The 22339-nt window shown below is 27.6% G+C and overlaps 1 protein-coding gene across 1 annotated transcript in view; it reads left to right on the top strand.

Moving 5' to 3' along the window:
• The window catches only part of LOC142322649 (uncharacterized), a 212341-nt gene extending 190002 nt beyond the window's left edge, over window positions 1-22339 (top strand). The window contains exons 60-69 of the mRNA XM_075361728.1: window positions 162-313; window positions 4169-4320; window positions 5092-5316; window positions 5583-5759; window positions 8069-8347; window positions 14259-14504; window positions 16168-16344; window positions 18411-18719; window positions 19875-20104; window positions 21986-22339. Of these exons, the coding sequence (XP_075217843.1) occupies window positions 162-313; window positions 4169-4320; window positions 5092-5316; window positions 5583-5759; window positions 8069-8347; window positions 14259-14504; window positions 16168-16344; window positions 18411-18719; window positions 19875-20104; window positions 21986-22241 (2203 nt within the window). The 3' untranslated portion in view covers window positions 22242-22339. The remainder of the gene's footprint in view (window positions 1-161; window positions 314-4168; window positions 4321-5091; window positions 5317-5582; window positions 5760-8068; window positions 8348-14258; window positions 14505-16167; window positions 16345-18410; window positions 18720-19874; window positions 20105-21985) is intronic.

The raw sequence follows: 22339 nt of genomic DNA on the forward strand, positions 1-22339 counted from the left end.
AAAGCGTTCTTTGCCTACAAAATAACCCCCAAAAAAAATCTTTCTAATTTAATAAAAAATTCTTAAAATGAGCATTCAGATAAAGTATAGTTTTGCTGTAGTTTTATTACAGCAATGAAGATAAGCACAGATAAAATAATTATATTTTTTGTTTGTTCCAGGAATTCCCAAATAACTGATCAATCTCAATTAATGTTCTTCATGACTGGTCCACGGGAAATGGAAGAGGTTATTACAAAACCAAAACAACAGTGGATTACAAAAAAAGCATGGGAAGAAATATGCTATTTAAAGAAATTTAAAGCTTTTAAAGGTAAAATTATTCGTTATCAGGGCCAACCCTAGCTTTTTTGCCGCCATAGGCAAACCCAAAAAATACCGCTCTCCAAGCTTAAAAAAAGATTAAAATATTTCAATGAAAAACCATAATTATAAAAGAATCATTTTAACCAGTAAATGACATATAATAAAGTTAAGACAATAATACTAATACAGATTTACGGAAAGTTGTTTTACTGAAAAACAAAATTTACATTTTTAACAAGCTAATGACAACAAACTTACAAACTAAAACTAGACGTAGTATTTACAATTTTCAGAGATAATTTAAATATACTTTTAAAATAATAAACAAAACTAATACAATAATAATATTATTGTACTAATAAATAATATTATTTTTTTGATTCAAGTAATCGAAATATATTTTTGTGGGTTGTATTTTTTTTTTTTTGCGCTCTAGTTCAGGTGGTTTTGCCGCTCTTAAATTTTTCCGCCGTAGGCGGTTGCCTACCTTGCCTACTGCCTAAGGCCGGCCCTATCATTATATAGTATAAAACCTCATTTCTTCTAATTATGGTAATCTGAAATTTTAAAAGTGTGAAGCAAAAGAAAGAACAGTTAAATTATTTTTTTAAGTGAATCAGTTAAAAATTAAAAAACTGAAATAGTAAAAAAATGTATTTATTAATGTAATGTTTAGAATTAAAACAAGTGGCTGATATTAACATCACAGTTTCTTTCAATAATTGTGATAGCTTTTTATCTATAACTTAAAACACAGATTCATAAGTTACAATTTTTTATTTCTCATCAGAATAGAAATGACATTTATTCTACAGTTTTCTAGCATTTTTTTATTATGATTTATTTAAATTTATTAACTAAAGCAATGAAAAAATCAATATAAGAGTTAAACATTAACTTCATTTGTTCCTGCAGTAAAGCAATGTCAAAAAAAAAGCATCTGTCCAAAAAATAAGTATGCATCGTGTATTATAAAAAACCTTCATTTAATTTTTATATTTCAATTATCAAAGAAACCAAAAATAAAACTGATTAGAAAGTTTCATTATAAATGATATTGTATTACCACAACATTTTTTCATACTTATTATTTTATTTATTTAGTTTAAAAAATTTTGAAAAAAATAGCTTAAAAATAAAAATATAAAATATGCAGAACAAAAAACAAAGCAAACACATTGCATACAGAACATATTTTCCAAGCACAATTCTCTAGGAGTATATACAAACTAAACAATTTAGTAAATATGTAAAATTTTGTAATTTTTTGCAGAAACAAAAAACACTTAAGAAGCATCAATATTTTATTTTTGGAACATCAATATTCTTTATTTTAGTTTTCCTTCACACAGGACAATGATATACAACACATCATATAAGTTAAAAAAGACATGAATATCAGGATCAATAATTATAATAATATTAATAGCAACTTCATTTATGGAAGAATATTTTTTACCTTGAGGGCAGATATCTTTTTGAGGAGCAACAGTAATTAATTATAAACTTAATTTCAGCTATCCCTTATACAGGAGAAATAATTCTTCAATGGATTTGAGGAGGATTTGCAGTAGACAACCCAACATTAAAAAAAGGCATTAAGATACCGAGCAAGTAAAGATGAAATTTATCCCAATATTCCAGCTTAATAAACAATAAAGATCTATTGTCTATTAAATCTTGCGAATCAAAATTTAAAAATAGAGACAAAAATTAAACAAAATTTTTTTATTCCTTCAAAATTTTTTTTTATTGCCCCTACCTTTACAAAGCTCTGCATTAGATTAACATGATGCAACTTCAACTTTAGATAGTTTGAGCAAATTAAAGCATTTCATCACTGTAACTTATACTTTGTATTCACTCACAACCTCATTGAACAGGACGCAAATATGGTATAACTAATAACTATTCTGCATTTATACAAAAAAGGCAACAGTTTAACACCTTTGAATGTCACACACTGATGTGACTGTACAAACCCAAGTCAGTTCTTGGCCTCATAAATGAGCCTTATTCACACGTTTCTGTTCTTTGCTAGCCATTCTTCCACTTTCAGTGGTTGAGATCCTTTACTTTTCCCCATCATCTGAGCCTTGGCCTTCCCAGTAGTCTCTCCCATGGCATTCACCTCTACATGTTCTTCAGTCTAGTGTTTTCCTTCCTTCTTATATATTACTTATCCTGTCCACCACAATTTTCTCACTTTCACAGTGGCTTTAATATCTGGTTCCTATACAGTTACACTCTTAACTTTCTATTTTTCTTCTTTTCCAATTTTCTTCCTGTTTGAATTGACTGATATCCATAGGTTTTTATTCTCAAATACAATAATGTGATTCTCGTTCTTTTTGATAGAACCCAACTTTTACGTCCATATGTTAGGGTAGGTTGGATTACAGTGATATATATTCATATATTATTTGATAATACTTGATATTACTTGTTTGATAATAATCTTGATATTACTTTTATAGTACAGATATCTGTAGGCAATATCAAACTTAATTTTTATTTCTATGTCTTCTGTATTTGCATTGTTTATTGACACTCCTAGATATTTACATTTTTTTACTGGTTAATTGCAAATTTTATAATTTTCTTTTCTCTCTAAATGGTGCCTTTCTACTGAAGTAAATATTTGTTTGTAGTTCATTGGCGATTAAACCAATTTGTTTCACTTTTTCCATAAACATTTCTGACTTGAGCTCTTTGAAGCTGAATGGTGGTACCACACCATAATCTACAAAAGCTAAAATATGTAAGCATATTCCTATGCTTTTACCTTGCTCTGACTTCATTAATGCCTGTAACACTTATAATGTAATGTTAAAGAAAAGAGATGAGAACCACACTCATCCTTATGATATATATCAGATGTTTCATTTTAATCACCCTAGGCAATTTTCTCGTAAACTACACACAGTACAAAAAAAAATGACCTAAACAAAAGTTACTCAGATTGGCGGGAGACACCTCATGGTGACGTTGGATTTGACCTTATTTCAAGGTTAACAGTTTCTTCTAATGGAATGACCTATTTTTGACCTCACCAATGAAAAGAGAAGAAAATTTTACATTAGAATATGTAGTCACACATATGACCTTGGACCTTTTTTGAATATCATATGGCTAACCTTCAGAGATAGTAATATGTAATTGTATAATACTGTATTCATGTAATATTGTAATACTTCATTATAATATTACAGTAATGATATAAACATTATACCATGTTCGTGGTTTATTTTAGTATTTTTAACTTTTAATATGCAGTTTAATTAAATATTTCTATCATGACTAAGGATGCAAGATCCCACTTAAGTACTTTCATGATAAAATTAAGGTAAGATATTTCTTATCTCAATATTTTGTACTAGGTGGTTTGTATTAATAAAATTTAAGTTATATATATTATAATTATATATATAGTTGTATTATATATATATATATTTTATGACATATAACACTAAAATATAAAACAAACATAATTCATATTTAATGTACTTTTCTAAAATATGACAAGTAATAATTACGTGTCTTTAAAAAAAAAGAAAAACTACCAGCAGTAACTTCTGCTGAAGTTTTAATGCAGTAATTGCATCAGTACTAATCACCAACAAAAGCCTACCATACATAGCTAAAAACATTTTAGTGTAAACAAAAAACAAACTTTTTTTATATTTTTGATTTAGTTTTACTTATCATAAAATAATTATTTTGAGTAATTTTCACTGCTCACAGCTATCTATGGAATACAAATTATTTTAAAATAAGTTCATGACTGATTAAAAATTTATATTTGCATTTTTATTTATTCGTGTGGATTATGACAGTGGTCATTTTTGGTATTTATTTATAGATCTGCCAAACCATTTGACAAAACACACTCGACAATGGAAAAATTTTTACCTGGCAGAAAATCCATTCAAGGAACCATTGCCACCTTCATTTCAAAAGAAGTGTACTCTGTTTGAAAAACTTATGCTTGTACGAGCTGTACGACCTGATAAGGTAAAGTAAACATATGTGCCTCATCCAAATTTAATTATTTATTATTATTCCTATTTTATGTAATACAATATATTTTAGAAACTCATAATTCATTAGCTCTATAACATTCTTGTTGTACTTAATTAAGGTAATTAATCAAATAAGAATTGTAGTATATTTAGTTGATCAAATGCATAGATATTTATCAACGGTTTAAACCATATTATTTCAATTTTGTGGACATTTAGGAAACTAACATACCTTGCGTACAGTTTCCATCCATTGAAAACAAATTTATTAGAAATTCCTATTTGGCAGTTTTTTTTTTAATAGTAAAGTATTCACAGAATATGTTTAATAAATAAACACATTACCAAAGTAAAAAATATTTATAAAATATTTTTAATAAATAGACACATTACCACTAAGCTGTAGGGGAGTACTTTTTATTAAAGTTGGATACATGGTGTTGATCTTTATGCTTAATTTCTTTTTCCAAAAATAACCTTACTCTTTTAATTGTATCTACAATTAAAATTGTTGGTAGAGAAAAAGATATATCTATTAATTAATTAAAAAATTGATCAGCTTTATCGGTAATATATAGCTCTTCAGGATTGACACAATACTCTGTATTTTACATTACACATTTCAACATTACTGCTACATAAATGTTTGATCTGAATCCAGTTACAATTTTTTTTTATGCAATAGATATACATGTAAAAAATTGACTGGTTTATTTAATTAATGTAACCAACCATTTTTTTTTTTAATTTTTTGTTTCAACAGCTTGTGTTAGCAGTTAAGAAGATGGTATCGTGTTGTTTAAGTAGTGAGTTTGTTGATGCAAAGCCAATATCACTATTAAATTGCTTCAATGAATATTCAAAAAAATCATCACCATTCTTGTTTATTCTGTCACCTGGTGTGGATCCAATGATTTCTGTCAGATCTCTAGTAAATAAAGTAAATAAATTGGAAAAACTGAAAGTTGTTTCATTAGGTCAAGGACAGGTATTACATTTTTTTAATGGTATTATTTATAGATTTGTAAATACTTAACTTCTCTGAAAGAATTTTTAATAGAGATTTTTACTTAATTAAATTAATTCAGAAATTTAAATTACTTTAAAATTAAAATTTATTGGATATTCCATTAATTAATTTTAATAATATAAAAATTGAATTTATAACATTTTAATGTTTAATTTCACACCTATAAACTTTATACGATTCAAGGAAGTATAAATTTTAATAACATAATTTTGTTCTTAATGCAGCTTTCATTGGTGGAAAAGTATTTAACTGAAGCAAGAGAAGCAGGTAGTTGGGTGTGTTTGCAAAATTTACATTTGGCTGCGTCATGGATGGACAAATTGGAAGAATGGTTCGAAACAATTTTGTGGGAATGTGATTTCAGATTCAGACTTGTGCTTACAAGTTACCCATGTGAAATTGTAAGACATGTTTTATTTTACTCTACTATTATTGAATTTTATTACAATCTCCTTATGTATAAAATCTTTAATTATTGAAAGGATAGTAAAACTGATTTAGTGGTGAGAATATTTTGAAATTATTTCACTCATTTCTATTTTTGTTCTTTGTTGGCATATTGATGCAAAAAATAATAACTTAATTTTAATTTTTAAATAATAATGTATTTCAGCAGTTTGATTCTAACCAACAGCTTATCCACATTTTTAATCTACAAAATCTTATAATACACAACAGCTTAAATAAATATGAGTTTTTTTGTTGTACTTATATTCTCAATAATTATATGAACATTTCTCTAACAATACATTGTCATTCTGTTATAATATTACTAAATAAGTCCACATTTCTTTGCTAAAATGATATTGAAAGCAGATTTTGATCTCTTTCAGTTTGTTGTAAATTGTCAAAAAAAAAGTGAAATAATCTTTTCTTTTTTTCTGAAAAAGATTTGTGAAATTCCTTGTAATAAAATCATTTCATTAAGTATGTAATAATCTTATACACTCATAATATAATTTGAGTATACTATATACATTATACTGTATAATATATATGTAGTATACTGTACTATATAATTTTTACCATAAATATGCAAAAATTTAGAAGTTTTTTTAAATTAATAAGAATCTTCATGTTTGTGTATCTTTCTGTTTTTTAATTTTATAAAATTGTAACCCTAGACAATTACTTGTTTTGAGAAGAAAATTTGCTAACTATCCAGTAATTACATAACCAAGGTGATGTGACCATAGATGTTATGTGACTAACATATGTCAATAACTTCAGCTATATATTAAATTCAACACATTGCATATCCAACACATTTCTTAGTATTTAAGTTTGAGAAAGCAATTCTGTTATTGATTTGCTATATAAAAATTACAAAGAATTTGGTTTATTTATTTAATTATAGATAATAAATATCTATCTAATATTAACAACTTTTGTAAGCTGTTAATACTGCATTGGTATTTAATTATTTCAAGATATTAACTTTATTGCACTGATAGTTTTCACTTTCTTCAAGTAATTATACTACGTACTTCCTTCTTTTCTAGTATTCAGATATGATTTCACAAAACATCTTTCTACATCCCTCCAGTTTATTATTTTAAGGGCTGTTAACTTTCTTTTTCCTGTTTAGCCTCTGATATTACCTTTCAGATAATACTTCAGAGGATGATATGTATGAGTGTAAGTGAAGTGTAGTCTTGTATAGTTTCAAGTTCAACCATTCCTGAAATGTGTGTTTAATTGAATCCTAACCACCAAAGAACACCGGTATTCACGTTGTAGTATTAAAATCCATGTAAAAATAACTGACTTTTCTAGGAATTGAATGCTGGAACTCTCGACTTCCAAATCAGCTGATTTAGGAAGACGCATTCACCAGTAGACCAACCCAGTAGGTTATTATTTTAAGGGCTATTTTAATCCAAATTTACTTCTGTTATTTACTATACCATAACATAACCTCTCATCAGGTCTATCATGCTTTCGATTTCCCTTCATATGGATGTAAATCAACTATTCTCCTATTCCATCTCTTATCTTTCATTAATGGACTATATCATGTCCGTTTCCATTAGCCGATAAGAATTTTCTCCTGCAGCTCAAATTGCATGACATATCCAAACTGCCTGTTTACTTTTGTGTCTTTCAATTTTATTCTCTGTATCACTCTTTCCAACTTTTGGTTTTCTTCAATCTTTGTATAATTTCTTTAGCTACTAGCAATTTTTCACAACTATTAATGGAGCAATGTTCAATATTAACGGAATAATAATATTTGTGGATTATATACTGTTAATGGTGTAATTATCAATTAATGGAGTAATATATTGATTAAATGTATTAAACGCAATATTGCGTTATATATATATATAAATATATATATTTTATTTATATTTATTTATGTATATATATTTTATTTATATATTGATTAAATGTATTAAACGCAATATTGCTTGTTCACATCATATCTTTATTTAACATCCTTTAATTTTTGATGATGCCACTCCTTGAGACGTTCCTAATGTTTTGAAACCATCAACAAACAACAGTATCTAATTATAATCTCACTCAGAATAAAAAGAAAAAATATTCTAAATTCTTCACTGCGTTAATGTTTTTAATCTGTCAAATTTAAACAGTAGATACAGTGAATTAATTACTTATAAGTTATTGCAGTCAGGAACAGAAAAATTTATATATCTTTTTCTTTATTACGTCTTGTAATTTACCAAATTGTGTCTTTTCTTTATAGATACCAGAGAGAATACTGCAGAGATGTGTTAAGGTTGCTGAAGAAGTACCTACAGGAATAAGGTTCAATATGATACGAACATTTCATTCAGCACCAATCACAAATCCACAATTTTATCATTCATGTCCTAATAAAAATGTTGAATTTTCAAGATTATTATTTGGTTTGTCTCTTTTCCATGCTGTTGTGGTGGAAAGGAAGAAGTACGGCCCGTTAGGGTGGAATATTCCATATGGATTTAATGAATCTGACTTCAACATATCTGCATGTCAAATACAGGTAGTTATATCACATTTAAAAAAGTATTTCTGTACTTCTGTCTTCCTGATGTATGTTTATATGATTATAAGTTAGTCATTTTAATGCTGAAGTTTAGTAATTTGTAACATATAATTATCTACAGAGAAAAGTACTTATTTCAATTTTTAACCAAAATGAGACAAGGTAATCAATCTAAAAAAAATGTTATTTCTTTATCTGAACTTTGTACATGCTTTGACCCATTATTGACTCCACTTGTAAGGCTAAGAAGAACAGATGTGAAAATACATACTGCAGATATTTATTGATTTGTAGAGATTAAATTTTTCACATTTTTTTATCTAATGAGTTAAAGGAAGTGAAACATTATTTATTAATCAAAGAATAATAATATTATTAACCAGAATAAAAAAAAATTCAGAGAATAAAAAAATTGTTTGATTAACAGTAGATTGTTTCTTATTTTCCAGTTTTAACATTTGATGTCTGAGGTTAATTGATTAAATTATGGATCCCTTGAATGTGTGTTTTACACTTCAAGATGGCATAAAGATCTAGGTACTTTATTTTATGGTTGGGGGAATACAAAAGGTATTGTATAATAAATGGCTAAAAGCTGCCTTTAACTGCCCTATGTGAAATTCATTATAGTTATTACTATACCATGTTATTTGTTTTTGTCTTCAGTCATCTGATTGGTTTGATTCAGCTCTACAAGATTCCCTATCTAGAGCCAGTCATTTCATTTCGGTATAGCCCCTACAACCTACACCCCTAAAAATTTGTTTTACATATTCCAAGCATTGCCTTCCTGCACAATTTTTCCCATCTACCTGTCCCTTCAATATCAAAGGGACTATTTCAGGGTACCTTAAGATGTGGCCTATAAGTCTCTCTCTTCATTTATTTATATTTTTCCAAATGCTTCTTTCTTCATCAATTTGTTGCAGCACTTCTTCATTTATCACTTTATCCACCCATCTGATTTTTAACAATCTCCTATAGCACCACATTTTAATTTCAAAAAATTAGAAAAGCTTCTAATTTTTTCTTCTCAGGTATTCCAATCATCCAAGTTTCACTTCCATATAAAGCTGCACTTCAAACATACACTTTCAAAAATGTTTTCCTGGCATTAAAATTAATTTTTAATGTAAGCAAATTATATTTCTGACTGAAAGCTTGTTTTGCCTGTGCTATTCAGCATTTTATATCACTCCTGCTTCGTCCATCTTTAGTAATTCTACTTCCCAATCAAAATTCTTATTCCTCTGTAATCTTTCCTCTTCCTATTTTTATATTCAGTGGGCCATCTAATTATTTCTACTACATTTAATTACTTTCGTTTTGTGCTTGTTTATTTTCATGTGATAGTTCTTGCGTAGGACTTCAGCCGTGGCATTCATTGTTTCTTCTAAATCTTTTTTACTCTCAGCTAGAATTACTATATCATCAGCAAATTGTAGCATCTTTATCTTTTCACCTTGCACTGTTACTCTGGATCTAAATTGTTCTTTAACATCATTATCTGTATATAAAAATTAAAAAGTAACGGGTTTAGGGAACATCCTTGTCAGACTCCAATTTTTATTACGGCTTCTTTATGTTCTTCAATTATTATTGTTGCAGTTTGGTTCCTGTAAATGTTAGCAATTGCTCTTCTTGAACCCTAAATTTTTTAAAATGCTGAACATTTTATTCCACTCTATGTTATCAAATGTCTTTTCTAAGTCTATAAATGCTGTTAATCTAAGTGCTAAAATTGCTTCCCTTGTCCCTATATTTTTCCTGAAACCAAATTGGTCTTCTCCTAACAATTCTTCTGTATAGAATTCTAGTTAAGATTTTTGATGCATGAATAGTTAAGCTCATTGTTAAGCTATTGTTCTGTATTATTCACATTAATCTGCTCCTGCTTTCTTTGGTATCATGACAATAACACTCTTTTTGAGGTCTGATGGAACTTCCCCCTTTCTGTAAACATTACACACTAGTTTGCATAATCTATCTATCACTTCCTCACCTGCACTGTGCAGTAATTTTTCAGGTATCCCATCTGTCCCAGGAACCTTTCTGCCATTCAAATCTCTTAATGCTCTATTAAATTCAGATCTCAATATTGTATCTCCCTTTTCATCCTCTTCTTCCTCTATAACAACAGTTTCTAATTCATTTTCTCCATATAACTCTTCAATATATTCCACCCACCTATCAACGTTGCCTTTCACATTATAAATCGGTGTAACATCTGTATTTAACACATTATTAGATTTTAATTTGTGTACCATAAAATTCTCCTTAACTTTCCTGAATGCTTCAACTATTTTACTAATGATCATTTCTCACTTCTGAACACTTTTGTTTAATCCACTCTTCTTTCACTAATTTACACTTCCTGTTTATAGTATTTCTTAGTTGTCAAGTCCTTCTTTATCACTAGCATTCTTATACTTTCTACGCTCATCCGTTAGCTGCGATGTATTCTCTGATATCCAAAGTTTTTTATCAGTTCTCTTTATACCACCTAAGTTCATTTTTGCTGATTTAAGAATTTCCTTTTTGACATTCTTCCATTCTTCTTCTATATTTTCTACCTTATATTTTTTACTCATGATGTTCTCCTCAGAAATCTTCTTTACCTCCTCTTCGTCAAGCTTCTCTAAATTCCATCGACTCATCTGGCACCTTTTCTTCAGGTTTTTAAACCCCAATTTACATTTCATTATCACTAAATTATGGTCACTGTCAATGCCTGTTCCTGGATATGCTTTGTAGTCGATAAGTTGATTTCTAAATCTTTGCTTAACCATGATATAATCTATCTGATACCTTGCAGTATCACCCGGCTTTTTCCATGTGTATATTCTTCTGTTTTGATTTTTAAACTGTTGTTGGCAATTACTAAATATACTTTGTGCAAAACTCAATAAGTTAGTCCCCTCTTTCATTTCTTTTGCCCTTTTTGTATTCACCCACAATATTTCTTTCCATACCTTTTCCAATGCTTGCATTCCAATCTCCAACTACTATTAAATTTTCATCTCTTTTATGTGTTTATTTCTTCATCAATTTCTTCGTATACACACTCTACCTCAAATCATCATCATCATGGGCACTTATAAGCACATAGATGTTAACAGTCATTGTTGGCTTAGGTTTTGAATTTATCCTGATTACAATGATTCTATTGCTATGCTTTTTGAAATACTCTAGTCTCTTCCCTATCTTCTTGTTCATTACGAAACTTAGTTCTGCCTGCCCTTTATTTGATGCTGAGTTAATTCTAAAATCACCTGACCAAAAGTCATTTTCCTCTTCCCACCGAACCTCTCCAATTCCTACTACATCTACATTTAACCTACCCATTTTCCTCTTTAAATTTTCTAACTTACCAACTTTTTTTAGACTTCTAACATTCCATGCTCTGACTCGTAGAATGTTATTTTTTAATTTTCTGGTGACCCCTTTCTTAGCAGTCCCCACCTGACATCCAGACGGGGGACTAGTTTACCTCTGGAATATTTTATCAAGGAAGGTGCCTCCATCTTTGTTACATAAAAATTCAGAGAGCTACATTTTCTTGGGAAAAAAAGCAGCTGTAGATTTCCATTGCTTTCAGCTACACAGTACTCAGAAGATTGAGTGTTGATATGGCCGTTTAAGTCTCCCTGACCAACGCCCTTCACAGCTACTGAAAGAGCTGCTGCTCTCTTTCAGGAATCATTCCTTAGTCTGGCTCTCAACAGATACCACTCTGAAATGGTTGCACCTTCAGTCCAACTACTCTGTATCATTGAGCACTCAAGCCCCATCACCATCAGCAAGCATGATTCATAGAGGGGATATACTAGTATAGCATTACCATACTATACAATTGCACTGCAAATGAACCTTCAGCTCTCGGAACAGTAATCCAAAAAACAACAAACAAATACTATTATAGTTAACTTGTTTTTATCTAGGGTAAAATTATGAATGGGGTGCCCCGTGGTTTGTATAAAATCATTGATAATCCTCAAAACATGTAAATATGCATTCAGCTTAAATTACACAGATATAAATAATAATAATAATAATAATTAATTTACATACATTAGATACTAATTATTATGTAGATTTAAGTTCTTTTTAAAAATACTGAAATTTTAATTTTCAGTAAATAATTAATAAATTAATTAATTGGAGTATGAAAAAAATGAATGAATTAATGTTAGTAGTTAGTCTACAGATGCATATTTGAGAAGTAGAATTTTGATATAGGTTAGTTAAACTCATTTGAATTAATTTGTGAGAGTCCTTTATTTCTTTGCTTGAGATTCTGTCTTATGTAATAGATGATTACAGTCTATGTAACATTATTTTGTGCCTTAAAAAAAAGTCTTCCCGAATCTTCATGTAACAAAGCATCCAATGATGAAACATTATTCAGTGTCGAACCAGTCCAAATATTGGTTAAACATTGTAGTTTTTAATAATCAGTTTGTGCCACTTTCACTTTCAGTATATCTGTCCCCACCCTAGGTCTTGACAATAATTTCTTCTCCCATTAGCAACTCATAATCAGATTTCCCATTATCGCACTTAAACCAACCAATATTCTTTTTAAAGAAATCACTCCTGAGTTAGAGATTGGACACATTATGAAGTAAATATTTTTCCTTTATTATACTCTCACATATTTAGATATATTAATACATAATTATATGAAAATATTGACTATATTAACTAGATATATACGAGTAGATACACAATATTTTTATGTACTTTCAGTTAGGTTAAAGGGTATGATTCTTAAAGGTATTTTAGAAAATATTTAAGTAATGCCCCAGTATTTGGCCAGCATTTCAGCTGATAAAACATAATCTGAGTTATTAACACCCATTATTTTATATTACTGCCATAATAATCAATTACACTTTACTTTGGTCTAGTTTCAAAAACAGTTCTACAAGTATGAACATTTTATTTGTATTCATTATAAAATTTAAATAATAATATTACAAAAATTGTAAAAAATTGTTTAAAACTTGCTTTATACTTTTTAGTCATACTTTAATCAAATCATAAATTGCGTGAGTTTAATTAGTAGATTAATTTAAATTTAAAACCCCTCGTAGCCGTTTTGCAGATTTTGCAGTTTTTTGCTCCAGTACCCTCAATTTACTTCGATAAGGGGGGATGTTTGCAAAAGTAATGGTGGAATATTGTATTGTCATCTGACCTTAGTTACTGAAAAATTTCATCAATAGGCAATGTCAGGAAGTATGTTAAATTATTACACCTGCACCCTTAATTTATACCCACACCACCACCGTACAAGGACAAGTTTGCAAAAGTAATGGTTGAATATTGTATTGTCAACCAACCTTAGTAACTGTGCAAGATTTCATCTATAGGTAATGTCAGGAAGTATGTTAAATTAAGGATGCAAGATTTGAGAACAACATGAAAAAAAATTGAAAAAACATTGTGAGTTAAAATAAAGCAAGTAAAAAGCCAGTGGTCAATACATAGCTTTTTCTTGAAATTAATTTTTATTTAATTGAGATTAAAAAAAAATATGTTTCTCTCCCTAGACTACCCACAAAATGCCACTGGGTAATGAGGATTTTATTGTACGCATAATTTATTGTTAAATTATGTGAAGTATAATATCAAGTAGTCCAAATAAAATATTTTAATATCTTTATTATTGTAGATCTATTAGCTCAATTGATCTCTAGCTCAATTAGATGAGATATTAGTTAATTTACAGTTGGTCCCAAGTTTATTTGACAAATATTTAGATTAGTTCTTTAAAACTTTTGAGGAATCTCCTACATTAAAGGAAATTTTTGTTACATGTGTATTTTATAGTGCTCTAAGATCATGAACCAGCAAAAATAAACCATATTAATGTTAAAAATAGAATTTTTTTCTGTTTTTGTAGGCATACATTAATCAGTACCATGAACTACCTTTAAATGCTATTAGTTATATGACAGGAGAATGTAACTATGGAGGAAGAGTGACTGATGAATGGGATCGTCGTACTCTTATGTCAATTATTAAGCAATTTATTAATCCATATATTGTTAAAGGAAATCATTATCATGTTTTTGAGGATGATTTAGCTTCATTTATTGAGTTACCCACTAAAAAGAACAGTTTTGAAGATTACCTTGAGATAATATCAGTAAGTAAATACTCTTTTATACCAGTAACTTATATTTTACTTAATAGTTTTGATTTAACAGTCATTATTCTAAAATTAGAAATGATGGAATGCTATTAATCCATTCTATGTGACAGGAAACGTACTTGTGACCAGTTATACATCATAATTATTTTAAAAGTTACTTCTTTGTCACATGCAACTCATTTATTTTTTTTATATTTTTTGACATTTTACAGACTTTACTATAAAATAAATTGGTTTTTTAAATATATAGTTGTGAATTAAGAAACAGCGAGAAGAATGGCAATCACTTTTTTTATTTAAGGAATCTTGTAATATTGTTAAATTTTTATGTGTTGTGTAATAAAGTTACTGATTTTCTGTGAGCAGAAAAAACCCAGATATTTCACGATGTAGAATGTGTTAAATATCTAAGGTTAAAAGATCATTACCGAACAGAAAGAGCTGATTAAGTTCATGAAAATAATCAAATAAATGGTGACAAAGAAAAAAGTTGTAAATTTCTAAGTGATTACTTTTTGCTAATCTAAGATTTATTTGTGCTATATTAGTAATTACTGTAACTTGTTTATTTTTTTTAATTATTTATTAAGCATATTATTTATTACTCCCTACAACTGGAAAAAAGTGATATTATCTTAGCCAATTAATCTTCTATATATAAAAATTATGTATTTTCTTTGATGTAATAATTATCCAAAAAAAATTACAATGAAATTGTAAACTGTATGGTAACAGTCTCACAGATATCATTTTCTTCTGCTCAAAAAAGAAAAATTTCTGTCATATAAATAAAACTGTTTTTAGCAAAATGATAATGATATCAAAAAAGATAAACACTACATTTCTTTTTTGAGCAGAAGAAAATGATATCTGCGAGACTCTTATCGTACGGTTTACAATTTCATTGTAATTTTTTTAGATATCACTGCATTTTGTTAGATTATTCTTTTATTTTTTTTATGAGTTACTGATTGTTATCTTATGGATTTATTATTAAAATTTATTGGCTTAGAACAAACAAATTGAATTTCACAGCCAATTTTATTTTGTTGATAGTCAAATCGTTCACTTCATACCATGTTATTACTATTTTAATAAAACTAGTATAATGACCTTTACAAATCGAAAATCCGTGATGTTATATTGCACTTATTACTTTGTAAATGTAATCCTCGATTTTTATCGTTAAATTTGATTTTACCAATCGAATTTATTTCTGTTTTATTTATTCCTTTTTAATAAAACTAGTATAATCTCTTGTAAACTAATACTTTTATTTTTTTTTTAAAGAACTGATGGGAATTAAAAAAATTGTTTCATCTTCAGTACTTTCATTTACATAACAGCATTTACTATTAAAACAAGCTGTAGTATATTTTCTCAAATTTTATTATTTCAAGTACATTATCAAGTTTTTGTTCACTACCTAGTACTATCAAATTACTGCTATCAAGTGGTCCGATTCGTAAAGGTACATTCTAAGGTATCCTTAGAGAGTTTCTGTGGGCAGTAGGTGATATCTAAGTAGGTGATAGATTTTAAAACTAAAACAACTGCTGTCTATTTGTTTCTCCATACTGATAAATGTGGGTATGAAATATTCTGTTTCCTGTAACAAAAACTATTAATCTTTGTTATTTTGATTAACTTTTTTCAGGAAATTCCAGATAAATACCCCACAGAAATTTTAGGATTTCATAAAAATGCTGACATCATGAGGGATTTAACAGGAACAAATGAGTTTCTTGGTAATCTATTAGACATTCAAACTAAAGGAGGTAAAAAGAAACAAGATTCAGAGTTACTGACTATTCTAGAAGACATCCTAAAAAAGGTGAAACTCAGATTATACTTGTCTAATAGATCTGATTTTTACTGTAAGAATTTGAGGTGAAGTAAGAAAGTATATAAAAACATTGTTAAGGAGATAGTATTTTGTAGTATCATAAATAATTTTTCATACCATAAAAAATAAATAAACAAAAGAAGCATTAATAAAGTTTTAAAACATAAATTTTTCTATATTTTGAATAAAAGGATTTGTAATTTCATCAGTATTTCCCATTAGACATTAGAATTCATACTTATTTTAAATTGATGCTTTGTTATAGTAAATACTAAATAAAGTACTGCTACATTATTTTTTTATCACTTTATTCATTTTTTTAAAAATTACAAAAAACTTTGTTTCATTACAAATTCATGTTAAAAAAAGAATGTTAAAAAATGTTTCTCCATTTTCATTCATTCTGGTACAATTTTACACAGTACAAGTATTATATTCATTATGTGAATTAATCTTCTAAAATTATATAAAGTACAATTGAAAGAAGAAAAACATTCAATCAGTAAGTATGTAATGACCATTTTTGCATACTTTTGCAATGTTCAGTAAACTGAGCTCATAACTTTCATAACTAACAATATTTCCCACATAGCACCTTTTCAGTGTCATACACTGCCTTCTAATAAGGATAGTAAAGTTTTTATAAAATAAGAGTACTTTTACTACACCGATGAACATTTTTTTTTACACTACTGTCATTTTCAGATGTTTTTCTTCAAATTCAAAAAAATCATGTTTCCATCTTTGATGTATAATGTAAAACTGTACATTATCTGAAAAAATGATATTAAAATGTATCTTTCAATTTTATTTTTTAATTTGATTTTTTGGGCTGACTTTTTTGCAATTTTTAATCTTAACAAAATACAATCAGCAGTGCAATTTTCTATATAATTGCATAACTTTTCTTCACCTTTACCTTATAAATTTTTAAAATGTCGACTTGACAACTCTAATTTTAGAAAGAGAAGCTAAATCTCCGTTTAACTTCACATTTGTGCAAATAATAATAAACACATCATGGATATATATAATTAAAAAAGTAAAAAATCAGTTCTAATAAATAAAATTATTACTTAAAATTAACAACATAATTTGAGCAGATAAGATTTTATGACAAACAGTAAGCCTGGCTTTATCCTTTAGGCACCTCGCATACTAATTTGGCTTTTGATTAAGAAGTTATTACTGAAGAAATATATGCTGAAGACAGTTTAAGTAACATAAGGAGAGTTTCTATAGTATCATATTTCTTTAGTTTTAAATTAGAATAAAATTATACTATGAATGAAAGTAGAAAGCTAGAGTATAATAAAATAAAATAAATGAAATTAATAAATGCACCTTACAAGCAATTATAAATTATTAAATATAAAATCTCAAGATATTTCGGTTCTTAAACCATTGTCAGAGAATTAAAATATTACAAATAAAAGTCAAGATTAAAATAAAATAACTGTTATGGTGGATCTTCACCAGAGTAGATTTTACATTCTAATTCAGTATATTGATAATATCTGTACAGTCACGACTGTTATTTTATTTTAATCTTGACTTTATTTTTTAACATTGTAATTCTCCTGACAATGGTTTTAGAACCGAAAGATCTTGAGATTTTATATTTTAATTGCTGGTAAGTTGGATTTATTAATTTCATTTATTTTATTAGATCATATCAGTGGAAACCATGTTTAAGAAATTTATAGTCAAATAATACCCCAAAAGGGTTAGATTAGGTACTTTGCATTTGGAGTTATTCTTATTCAATACCTAGAAAATATTTAATGTAGCTACCATCAGACTCAATAGATTTGATTTGAAATATAAACTGATAATGTAAAAAGATGTAAGTTATGTAAACTTTTTTATTCTAATCAAATAAGTGCTTTGTAGTTTTTAAGTTAATAATAAGAAATTTTTGTAAAACTCACCTAGAAAAATGATTTGTATCAGTAGTTTAGGTATTTTTTATTGTTCCTATAACCTTTAATGTTTTTTTAATCTCTTTTTACAAAATATAAATATAATTTTAAAATATATTATTTGTATTTCAGTTAATGAAACCATTCTCCATCGAAAAAGTTGTTAAGAAGTACCCACATAAGTATGAGGAATCAATGAATATTGTTCTTGTGCAAGAAATGCAACGTTTTAATCATCTTACAAAAACAATTAAAACATCATTAAAGGAACTGAAAAGTGCAATTTTTGGTTTCACTATTTTGTCTCCTGAACTTGAAGCAGTTGGTCATTCTTTAATAATTAATAGAATTCCTGTGGCTTGGAGATCTGCATCATATCCAACTTTAAAATCACTCTCTAGCTATATTTCTGACCTCATTGAAAGACTTACATTCTTCCATGTAAGTTTATGTTTTACTAATCTCAAATTTTAATTTAATGAAAGCCGTAAATACTTTTTTAGATTTAATATCTAGTTAATCACTTAAAAATGTTTTATAGTCTGTAATAAATTATCTTTTAATACCAGTAACATGTATTCTGTATTCTTATATGTTGGCAGATAAATGGAATGTAATGGATCATAGTTTTGAAATTTATTTTAATTTAGGCCATTCATTTTGAATTAATAAAAAGAAATATAACGTTTAACAAATCAGTAATAGACTGTTTTATTCATAATAAAACAGTTTCTAGTAGTGTGGACTGCCTACTCCTTTTGGTGATCATTGCAAAAAGTTGTTTTTACTTTAGCATGCACAAAGTATACATTGTATAATATGAGAAAGTATTGTAATGCAAAAACTTAATTTTGAGATTTATTTCAGCTGATCTTTGAATTTCTTTCTTGTAGGTCTGCGAGTCCAGTTTTTTTTCTATACGTAGGTTTGTGTATCTGTTCCTGATTTTTGCCATTATTTTTTGCTAAGTCACTGGACCAATTTTATTCAAATTTTTTTTGTCCTGCTGTAGAAATCACAGCTTAGTATGTGTGTTTTATTTTCCTACTTAAAATTTTATTTACATACAAAGTAAATATTTCGCTGATTTTATTTAAATTCATTTTTTTAAATTATTACTATTATTTCAGCAATAGCAATTTATATTTGATATGTATTACCAACTGTTACTTGTGATATATGTGCGAAAATTTGTAGGCACCATTTCTCTTGCAGTAAATTTAAAAAAAATAGAAGCAATCAGTTTAATAATTTTTGGGTAATTTTCAGGCAAAATATGAGATTTATGGGCATATTGATTTCAATAAAAAATTTCATATTACATGATAATATAAATTTTTTCATGTTATTAAATTTTTTTAAGCCTGTTTGTTTTGTACTCTGTATTAATGTAGCTTACATATTGTTATAGTTGTGGTTTATTTTCATTTCTGTGTAACATTTTCTAAGTATTGCTAAGATACCTTTTATCTAAAGATTTAATTTTAAGTCTTATACTACAGATTATTGTGCAGATTTACTGAAATTCCTCTACCGTTTTATCAATGTGTATTAATAATAAATAAGTGTAAGAAGGATAATGAGTTGTTTTTACAGGGATGGTTTAAAATTGGTCATCCGGTTTCATACTGGATGTCTGGATTTTTCTTCCAACAAGGATTTATAACTGCAGCAATGCAAAATTATGCAAGGAAACGATCAATACCTATTGATCTATTAGGATTTGACTTTAAGATTTTAAATAATCCGAAGTCCTTGAAATATCCAGAGAGGGGTGTTTATGTACATGGACTTTTCATTCAAGGTGCACGATGGAACTCTGAAATGTAAGTAAATATCTTACTAATCATGTCAAAAATTAGAAAAATAAATCTCAATTATAAAAGTATATAAAATTTTCATACAGATTTTCTAGATGCTTTATTACCTAATTTAGAGATTAATGTATGAATTCCACTTTTTCTGAGGAGATCATTTTCAAGTTTTTATTATTATTGTTTTTAATTTAAATAAATATATTATTAATTACTTAATAATGCAGAGCACCACTGGTTTCTAGTTGCTTTACCATTTGATTGGGAGGGTCAAGTAAAAGAACTGTGTTAAATATTGTGTGTAAGAACTGCCCATTTTCTGTACACTGAGTAAAATGTAAATTTTTTAAAAATCTTTTTTCTTTTTTTTGGGCGAAAAACACTTTGGCATTTTCATTGCCAAGATTAAAATGTTATAAAATAAAAGAAACAAACAAGCTTAAAAACTAAGAAATTAAACAAAAACTTACAATTAATATCACAGCTAAAATTCCTCTTAAAAATATTTAAAACTAATATCAAAGCCATGTAGTTTTAGTTAAAACTAAGTGTAAAAATAAAATAAAATGAAGTAGCAAAACATTTAACTAGAAATAAAATAGAAATTAAAGTCCAAGAGGGGTGTAAAGGGCCCCTTTTCAGTTAACAGAAAGACTAAAAACTATAACTAACATAAAAAATAAAACTTACAATAAATAAATAACACAAATAAAATATCACTAAAAGCTTAAAACTAATATCACTAAAAAATGTATAACTAATATCGCAGTGGGAAACTTAACAAGATAAAATATAAAACTTAATAAAAAATAAATAAATAAAATTTAAATAAAACATCAATAAAGTCCAAGAGGGGTGAAAAAGGACCCTTCTCAGATGCTGAATAAAAAAAAAATCAAAGAATCAAAATAATTAAATGAAGAGAAAAACAAACACCTTCAAATAATTCTTCAACACTGAACAAAAAAAAATTTATTACAATTTTAAATTTTGTGTAAAATATTAACACTGTAAAAATAGCAACACTCTGTCTACAACTTCTATATTATTGCCCAGAATTTGACGAATGTTTCTCCGCAATTTAAATTCATGATAAAACACTGCATAACATATACAATCCACCTTTTTTTGAAACTTTCAGGTTATCTTGATTTAGTTTCATTACTTCAATACTTCAGCCATTATTAACAGACCAAAATGGTTTTAGCACTCAAAAATGTACAAAGTAAGCAAAACGTAAAACATTCAGTATCATCCAAGAAAATACATGTTTTATATCTTCATTTTTAGCCAAATTATAGCACATGATGAACAAGCAAGAATAAGTTGAAGGAAATCCTCCAAATGTGTATATAGTTATTATCCACAATGAATTTATATGCAGAGATGCGCGCTCACACACATACACACAACACAGAACAAATTCTAATTTATTTTTAGAAGCACCTCTTACACAATTTGTACTAGTGAATTTGATAAGAGCCAAAGAGAATTAATTGTGTGTGTGTGTTTGCATATGTGTATGTGTAAAGTCAGTGTATGAAATGAATATCTTATTTTAATCTATATAATTCAATAGAAATTTATCTATGAATAATTTAGTTTTGCACCTACTTTAACTCAAAAATAATAGAACTGTGGTTTATTGCACTACAGGGCAATAAATTTCACTACTTACTATTTAATCTACGCACTTGAATAGAAACTTCAGTTCATTTTTTTTTACAAATGTTTTTGTCACTTTTCTGGTAACTGTGTAATTTATAAATCACAAGGACATGAGAAAATTTTGTAAGTTTAATTTCAACATGAAAAATGTCATATTTTTTATGTTAAATTTTGTAATACTTGTTTTATTAAATATTTAATTTTTTTTTATATGTATGTTTACAGCCATCGTTTAGCAGAGCAGCTTGCAAATGCTTTTAGTGAACCAATGCCAACAATCTGGCTAATACCAATGGAGAAAAAGCAAATAGAAGTAGGTGATAGATATGTTTGCCCATTGTATAAGACATCAGAGAGAAAAGGAGTTCTCTCAACTACAGGACATTCAACAAACTTTGTAATAGCTATGTTACTAGATTGTTCAAAAACTCCCGACCACTGGATCAGACGAGGTTGTGCTTTATTGTGCCAACTTGATTGAATTACTTTAAATTTATCAGTAAGCTCTTCAAAATTGTACTGAATTAATTTATAAACACATACCACAGTAAGCATTAGTGCTATATTTTATCTCATGTT

This window comes from Lycorma delicatula, chromosome 4, assembly GCF_047948215.1.
Source record: "Lycorma delicatula isolate Av1 chromosome 4, ASM4794821v1, whole genome shotgun sequence".
Lineage (NCBI taxonomy): Eukaryota > Metazoa > Arthropoda > Insecta > Hemiptera > Fulgoridae > Lycorma > Lycorma delicatula.